The 9,092-nt window shown below is 45.3% G+C and overlaps 1 protein-coding gene across 5 annotated transcripts in view; it reads left to right on the top strand.

Annotated features, from left to right (window-relative positions):
• The window catches only part of STAC (SH3 and cysteine rich domain), a 353,663-nt gene extending 345,934 nt beyond the window's left edge, over positions 1-7,729 (top strand). For 4 of the 5 annotated variants that reach the window (XM_070776015.1, XM_070776016.1, XM_070776017.1 and 1 more), the window contains one exon: positions 6,352-7,729. In XM_070776015.1, the coding sequence (XP_070632116.1) occupies positions 6,352-6,450 (99 nt within the window). In that variant the 3' untranslated portion in view covers positions 6,451-7,729. Of the gene's footprint in view, positions 1-816; positions 4,390-6,351 lie in introns of those variants that run through there. The other variant, XM_019984938.2, reaches the window with a different exon arrangement.
• The last annotated feature ends 1,363 nt before the right edge of the window (positions 7,730-9,092 follow it).

Here is a 9,092-nt window from a genome sequence, read left to right on the forward strand (position 1 = left end):
TTCCTTCAGGAGCTTAATAACTCTTCAGTTGAATCATCTGTTTTACGGTTTTGTCCTTATGGTTTTAATCTCTTTATTGCTTCCCACTTATCACTTCACTTCTTCTTAGGAGAATGTTTCAAGATAGTCCCCCACTTCATTTCAGTTTTCTGAAGTTTTTATTCAGACTTTGATCACTCCTGACATTAATTTTAATTTAGTGTTTTTTTTCCCCATACTGTTTTCTCCTCAATCAGCCCTCTTTCCTCTGCAGCAGGTTTTCTTTAAGTTAAGGATCTTGAGGTGTAGGTTATTCAGGTAAACCTAATGTAATCACAGGGGGTCTTATAAGAGACAGGAGGGTCAGAGTCAGAGGAGATGACAATGGAAGTAGAGAGAGAGGAAGAAAGAGGAATTTGAAGATGCTGTGCTGCTGGCCTCAAAGATAAAGGAAGGGACCATAAGCCAAGGAATGCAGGTGGTCTCAAGAAGCTGAAGGCAAGGAAATAGATTCTCACTTAGAGCCTCTGGAGAGACCACAGCCCTGCAAGCACCCTGATCTGGGGACTGTGCTCTCCAGAACTGCAAGATAATAAATTTGTGTTGTTTTAGTTTACCAAATTCGTGGCACAGTAAGTCCCCTCCATAGGAACCTTGAAGTTGCAAACTTTCAAAGATGTGAACGTGCGTTCACATGTCCAGTCACATAGTTACTAGTTCACGTGTCTGGTGTGCATCGTCTGTGCGTGCATCCTCGACAAGCGGCTGTGCATTTGTGTACTGTACGTGCAGTACTGTATAGAGTACAGTAAGACAGTATCTTTATTTCAAACCCAGGATGTCCAGAAACACGTGTAAAAGCAGTGGTGATGTAGCTGACACTGCTGAGGACCCAGAGGAACTCCCGCCACAGGATGTGACAAGGGGGCTTGCTTTATCTGAGGAGGCACTGTTAGCTTTTGACATGCAGGACCCGAACATAGAATGGTCCATGAAGTGAAGCAGCTGTGCAGAGTGCAGTCCAGTGCTACTGTGTCATCTATGATGAGGAAAAAAGAACTACTTCCCAGACATCGCTGGATCATTTTTTTCAAGAGGGTAGATAGAATTGAATCCAGCAAGGAACCAGAATCTTTGCCATCAAGGTCAGGTGTGAGTGAAATTACAGCTTGCCCTCCATTCTCTATTGCTGAGGATCCTGCAGCTCTACCATCTCCCACCTTCTCTCCCTCCTCTAGTCAATAACTCCTCTTGCCTGTTTACTCAGTGCCAGCTGTTGTACTGTACTGCTGTACTTTTCAAGGTACTGTCCTGTAAAAATGTCCTCTTTATTTTTTGTGTTTCTTTTTTTATGTGTTATTTGCATGGGAAGTATTGGGTTGGCCCAAAAGTTCCTTTTGTTTTTTTCATAAGTTGGCTCTAGTAGTGCTTAGTTGTCTTTAACCTCATTCAAAACAATTTTGTTAGATTGTATAGTGTGACATTTGTCATGTCAGCATGCATTTTTAAAAAAAAATCAAAATTGGTGAATTTTTGTGTAGCATTTTTATATTGAAGATGGAAGTAAAAAGCAACATTATCAGCATATTATGCTTTATTATTTCAAGGAAGATAAAAACACAACTGAAATGCAAAAAAAGATGTGTGCACTGTATGGAGAAGATGCTGTGACTGATCAAAAGTACCAAAAGTGCTTTGCAAAGTTTTGTCCCAGAGATACCTCGCTAGACGATGGTAGACCAGTTGCAGTTGATAGTGATCAGTTCGAGACATTAATTGAGAACAGTCAATGTTACACCACTTGGGAGATAGCCAACCTACACAAAATATCCAAATCAAGCATTGAAAATTATTTGCACCAGCTTGGTGATGTTCATCACTTTGATATTTGGGTTCCACGTAAGTTAAGTGAAAGAAACCTCCTTGACCATATTTCCACATACAATTCTCTTCTTAAACGTAACAAAAACGTCCCATTAACAAATTGTGATGGGCAGTGAAGTGGATACTGTGCAATAATGTAGAATGGAAGAGATAGTGAACCACCACCAACCACACCTAAGGCTGCTCTTCATTCAAAGAAGGTGATGGTTTGTATATGGTGGGTTGGAAGAGACTCCTCGGCTATGAGCTCCTCCAAGAAAAAGAAACAATTAAGTCCAAGTACTGCTCCCAGTTAGACAAAATGAAAGCAGCACTCGATGAAAAGCATCTGAGATTAGTCAACAGAAAACTCAGTCTCCCAACAGGATAATGCAAGACTGCATATTTCTTTGATAACCAGGTAAAAACTGTTGCAGCTTGGCTGGAAAGTTATGATTCATCTGCTGTGTTCACAAGACACCGCACCTTCAGATGTCTATTTATTTCAGTCTTTATAAGATTCTCGTAATGAATAAAAAGTTCAGTTCATGGAAAGACTGTAAAAGGCACCTGGAATAGTTCTTTGCTCAAAAAGATAAAAAGTTTTGGAAAGATGGAGGTAGACGGTAGTGGAACAAAATGGTGAATATGTTGTTCAATAAAGTTCTTGGTGAAAATGAAAACTGTCTTTTATTTTTACTTAAAAACTGAAGGTACATTTTATCTAACCCAATATTATAAATCTTTTACAGTATAGTACTATATAACTGACTATGTTAGTTGGGTAACTTGGCTAACTTTGTTGGACTTATGAACAACTTGGACTTACAGACATGTTGGAATGGAACTGGTTTGCATTTAGGGGACTTAAATTTGTTACAGCAACAAATTTATAATTTAAATTTGTAATTTGTTACAGCAACCACAGGAAACCAATCTAGATTTGTTTCATGTGCAAAAGCAACTTGGCAGACGTGATTATGTCGCAGGTTATGGACCCTGTGGCAGGGGGTAGCCTGGACTGTCTAAATTGGCCAAATCTAATCACTTGGGCCCTTAAAGGCAGTGAAACGTAGCTTCCGGGAGACAGAGAGATGCAGCAAAAGAGGGTAGAAGAGAGATGAGGCAGAAGGGTAGGTCAGAGAGAGATTAAGTGTGGGAAAGACTCAGCCCGCCCTTGCTGGATGAAGATGTAGGAAGGGGCCTCAAGTCAGGGAGTTCAAGTGGCCTCTAGAAACTGAGAGTGACCCGGGCTGGCAGCCAGCAAGGAAACCGGGACCTCAGGCCCACAACTGCAAGTAACTAAATGCAGCAACAACCTAAATGAGCCTGGGACAGGATTCTCTCGTAGAGAAACAGGAGGGAAGAAGAGGGAATAGGACCTACTGACTCCTTGACATTGGCCTTGTGAAGCCCAGAGCAGAGAAAATTAGCCAAGCCCACCAGATATAGGACTTAGAAAGCTGTGACACCAGACTGTTGGGGTGTTCGTTTTGTTTCGGTAGCCCTGATATTTTTTATTTTTTAAATTAATTTTTATTGGAGTATAGTTGCTTTACATTGTTGTCTTAATTTCTACTGTATGTACCACAAAGTGAGTCAGCTACAGCTACATATTAGATTGTGTTGTTGAAAGCCACTGAGTTCATGGTCATTTGTTAGGACAGCAGTAGTAAACCAATACATATCTCAAGTTGCAAAACTCCAATTGAGGCTACTTCCAAAGGTATGTTTTACTAAGAAAATGAGAGATCTGGATACAGGGCAGTTCTTGGATTTGTAATTCAGCAGTTTGATCCCAGAATCAAGAATCTGGATTCCTCCATCCCTCTGTTATGCTAATGTTGAAATGCTAGCCACCTCCCCTAGTGGTCACAGAGGGTTGCAGGCCCTCCAAGAATCCTTGCCTGAAGAAAGAGATTTTTCTTCCCAGTGCATTTCTTACAAGAAGAAAACAAATCTTCCCAGAAGTTTCCAAGCAGATAGTCCTTCCTGTTTCATTGGCTAGAGCAAGTCCCATGGGAACCACGAGGAGAATGGCTGGCACAGAGGACAGAAACACATTTGGACCAATTAGGATTTATCTGAGTCCTGCAGGCTACAGATGAACAGCAGAACAGAAGTCCCCACTCTGCTGCGTGGGAAGAGGGCAGTGATGACTGTTGATGTCAGCCAAGCATGTCTGTGGCATCTTTTAGTCTGGTAGATTTATCGGTAGTCCAGCAGCACAACTTGCTCCTGTCATCAGTTGAGCTCCCCTCCAAAGGTCTTAGAGAAATTTCAGCTTCTGGAATGGTTGTCAGTCTGAGTGTTCAGTATTTCGACACTTCTTCTCCAACTCCAATTCCCTATCTTTTCCCAGGTATTTTGAGAGGAAGACTGAATTCAAGAGTTCTAGGCAAGAAATGTTTTGAAATAAAATGACTGTCCATCTGCTGTAAGTGGCAGCATATTTAAATGTTGACGAGCGTGGAGGCAGGACTGCCCAAGTGGCTCAGAGGTAAAGAATCCACCTGCAGTGCCCAAGACACGGGAGACATGGGTTCGATCCCTGGGTTGGGAACATCCCCTGGAGGAAGGCATGGCAACCCACTCCAGTATTCTTGCCAGGAAAATACCATGCATAGAAGAGCCTGGCAGGCTACGGTCCATAGGGTTGCAAAGGGTCTAACACAGGACTGAAGTGACTGAGCGTGTACGCACACACTAGCTTGAAGACAATGCAGGGGGAAACCTTATTAGCAAATGTGCTCTCAGAAGTGAGTTAGACTGTAGGACTTTAGCCAGATAGGCCCAACATGGGATGGAGCCAAGGGGGCCACTTAACCCACAGGTAGGAGATTTTTGAAACATGAATCAGGCACCAGTCCATGGTGCGCCCCAAGCGTCAGGAGTCACACATCAAGCTCTCGAAGTATCCTGATATGTAACTGTAAAGCTCCTTATTCTGTGTCAAAGAAGAGCCCACTCTGTTGGTTTCTGTTGGAGCCCTGTCTGCATCTCCTTCACTAGATGGGGGCACCATCTTCTAGTTGCCGTGTCAATGACTAACAACTCATAGCTGCCCTTTCTCCAGTGAATCCCCCAGAGAGGTTATGCTTCTCACTCGACAGTGATATCTGTATCAACATGTGGTCCAAATTGCCAGACCCCTTGCTTCTAAGGGAGTCAATGACACAGTTAAAACTCTGGAGGTTGCTGTGGGATCAGGCTGAGGTTCACGTCCAGCTGAGCCCATAAGCTTTCCAGCTCCTTCTCCCGCCCCATCCTGTGTCCCTCACTTCCCACCTCCCCAGAGCACTCCCACAGCAGGTCACTTGTGCGAGGATTCTTATCTCAAGCTCTGTTCCTAGGGAATTCAGCCTAAGACACAACCCACCACCCTTGGGAGCAAGTTCAACAGGAGAAACTCACAACACAGTAACAGCTCTTTGAAACCACTTCTCACTTACAGCTGGAACATACCCACCCTTCCATTCCATTTGAAAGTCGCTCAGTTGTGTCCAACTCTGTGACCCCATGGACTACACAGTCCAGGGAATTCTCCAGGCCAGAATACTAGAGTGGGTAGCTGTCCCCTTCTCCAGGGGATCTTCCCAACCCAGGAATTGAACCCAGGTCTCCCACATTGCAGGCAGACTCTTTACCAGTTAAGCCACAAGGGAAGCCCTTCCATGCCCTTCAATGTCATGTAAAGGGTGAATGACAAAGTACCCAAGTGGATATTAACCACCTCCTTTTAAAGTCTAGTGTAGGCAATCCTGCTCTGAAATATACAAGAAATGAGTGTGTGTGTGCTCAGTCACGTCCAACTCTTTGCAACTCCATGGAGTGTAGCCTGCCAGGCTCCTCTGTCCATGGGATTCTCCAGGCAAGAATACTGGAGTGGGTTGCCATTTCCTTCTCCAGGGTATCTTCCCATCCCAGGGATGAAACCCACGTCTCTTGTGTCTCATGCATTAGCAAGCAGATTCATTGCCACTGTGCCACCTGGGAAGCCCCACAGTATGCAAGATATTAGCGTCTGTTTGTTTGGGACCAGGAATGAAATAACTTCCTTTGACTTCCTGATATTTTACTTATAAACTTCCAGGTATATGACAGGAGCCCTCTAAGTGGTGGCTGTTATTTTGGATTGTAAAATAATGCATCAAGACTCACTGAGTGGCGTATGCTAGGCTCTGTGCTAAACGTTATTCTGTCCTTCTGGGGTCTCTCAACAGGGACACTTGAGAAGGGAACACAGAATCATCACCTCCAGTCCTGCTTTACTGATCCTCACTCATAAAGCTGAATCTCAGAAAACATTGCATGCCTGGATCTAGTTCCAAACCCAGGGTTGTACCTAATTTCTTATCAAATATTTTTCTGTCCAAGCCACAGTTTCCCTAAACCAGTCCCTCTTTTCCAATTTGGTGTCTGCTGACCTCAGCCAGCAGTGATACAAGCCACGGGTTCTGGCTTCTTTCCTTTTCACACGTGTCTTTTTTTCTCCTTCCTTTTATTCAGATCTGTGTGGCTTCTGAAGAAGAACAAGACGGCTTTATCAGAGTGCTCAGTGGAAAGAAGAGAGGCCTGGTCCCCCTCGATGTTCTAGAAAACATCTGATTGCTGGCCCCTCCTTTTGAAGTCGGCAAGCCCTGGGGTGATGCCTCATCTCACACTGTGTTAACCCAGAGGAGCTGCCGTGCTGACCAGCTACCCAGGAAACAGTGAGACGAGACTCAAGGGTCTGAGACTGTGGGGGAACAGCCTCAAGGCAGGGAGCCCATGGCACAGCACGTCCAGGCTGCCCAAGGTGGGGGTGAGGCTGAGAGCTTCGGCTTGTGGAGCCAAGTGCAGTACCCAGCAGGTGGTAACCATTGTCCCCAGAACTCGGCTCCCTCCCCATCCATGTGGTGTAAGTTAACCCTCTGGAGGGCGCTCCAGTCTGTGGGGTGGCCTCAGGGTGAGGCTCGGATCCACATAGCCAAGTGTGATTCTGGTTCCAGACCTTTGTCCCCAGTTCCCACCAGTCAGCATCGTCACATGTGAGAGCCCTGCAGTCTTTCTGCAGAGCAGCAGGAAGCCCTACTCCCTAACCCCTAACATGCCAGTGCTCCCCACAGACCCCCACTACCACTTTACAATCCAGCCAAATTTCTGTCCTCAGCATACATCCTGGTGGTGTGTGTTAAGGTATGCAGGCTAAGCTGATGTGGCAGCAACTTGAAGACCGGATCTGCCCCGGAACTGCCGTCAGGCGGTCCCTCCTGCCACTCATTACCAGATGCAGGCTATGAAGCATGGAGATGCTGGGTCAAGCGGGGGAAGGTAGGGCAGAGAGCTCTTATTTATTGATGCTATGCAGCCCCTTCCTTTCGATGATGAAATCCTTTCCCCGAGGAGATGGAGCTGGGGACGTGAATGTGCAGAAAGTCTATGAGAGCTTCATCTTCATTTGACATCTTCTGTATTGGGGCAAGTTCCCCCTCCTGCCATCCCGTAGGACTCCCTTTTGGAGGCTGAGCCCACCTTCCAGGGAACCGGAATCATGGAGAAGAAACAGAAACAGCATCTTAGGAGAAAAGTAGCCAGATTGGAATCCATTCTTCTTTAGGGCAGGATATTTTGCCCCAGCAGATGTAAAATGGAATGTAATCCGTAATGCTTCATCCCTCTGCAAGCAGAGGCCCTTGGTCCTATAGCATCAACTAGAGGAGTCCCTCTTACTCTGTATGTACTACTGTTTACAAGAACACAATATACTGTGATGCCTTCCTCCTCCAGCCTCCTCCTAGCATTCAGACTCGCATCTTATTAATACAGTTAAACTTCGGTTCAGCAACCTTGGAATCAATGTCAGTTTGGTTTATTTTGTTACAGAGCAATAAAGTCATTAGAACAATTGGTTTTTAAAAGACTTAAGTGGATGCATCCTGTGCATGTAAACGTTATTTCCCAAACCAAAGCACCGTCTGTCTCCATTCATTTCTTTTTTCACCGCTCAGTGTGAAGTTAGGAGCTGAGACAGGATGGCTGCTGCTTCCGCAGTAGTTTGGATGCCTTACTCTCATTTCAAAGCCAGCATCCAGAGTGTCCTCCGTCTCTGATACAATGTGAAAACTGAGTGTGCAGAGTCAAGACGGATTCTTCAAGAGCCAGGGCGGATAACGTGACTGCCAGTCCATTGAAGGGAATAAATACAAATGCTCTCTGCCTCTTAATCCCATCTAATAAAGACAACACAGTGGCTGGAAGGAGCACAGAAAACATGTGTCCTGATCTCTTCTTTCTAGTGGAACATCCGCTGAAGCTTTGGGGTATAGTTTTGTCACATCCTCAGTTCAGTTCAGTCACTCAGTCGTGTCCGACTCTTTGTGACCCCATGGACTGCAGCACGCCAGGCTTCCCTGTCCATCACCAACTCCCAGAGCTTACTCAAACTCATGTCCATCAAATTGGTGGTACCAGCCAACCATCTCATCCTCTATTGTCCCCTTCTCCTCCCACCTTCAGTCTTTCCCAGCATCAGGGTCTTTTCCAATGAGTGAGTTCTTCGTTATCAGGTGGCCAAAGTATTGGGGTTTTTAGCTTCAGCATCAGTCCTTCCAATGAATATTCAGGACTGATTTCTTTCGGATGGACTGGTTGGATCTCCTTGCAGTCCAAGGGACTCACCACTCTCTGTGGTGTTCAGTCTCCAACACCACAGTTCAAAAGCATCAATTCTTTGGTGCTCAGCTTTCTTTATAGTCCAATTCTCACATCCATACATGACTCCTGGAAAAACCATAGCTTTGACTAGATGGACCTTTGTTGGCAAAGTAATGTCTCTGCTTTTTAACATTCTATCTACGTTGGTCATAGCTTTTCTTCCAAGGAGCACCAGGGTCTTTTCTCATGAGTCAGTTCTTCATATCAGGTGGCCAAAGTATTACAGCATCAGCTTCAGCATCTATTCTTCCAATAAATATTCATGGTTGATGTCTGCTTCCTGATAGTCTTGCCTTTGTGTAGTTCCCCTCCCACACTGAATCAGGGCTGGTCTTCTGTGACCAACAGAATGCAGCAGAAGTGATCCTGCGTGACAACCATGGCTAGGTCAGAAAAGTCCCTGAAGCTTCTGCCTTGATCTCTTGGATCTCTACCCCTGGGAACCCTGAGCCACTGTGTAAGTTGATCTACTCTGAGGCCATGATCCCGAAGAAACCCAGTGTGAGGCCACGCATTACTGCAGCAGAAAACAACCCAGACATCACAGAGCGGCA

The sequence above is a fragment of the Bos indicus genome, chromosome 22 (assembly GCF_029378745.1).
Source record: "Bos indicus isolate NIAB-ARS_2022 breed Sahiwal x Tharparkar chromosome 22, NIAB-ARS_B.indTharparkar_mat_pri_1.0, whole genome shotgun sequence".
NCBI classification, from domain to species: domain Eukaryota; kingdom Metazoa; phylum Chordata; class Mammalia; order Artiodactyla; family Bovidae; genus Bos; species Bos indicus.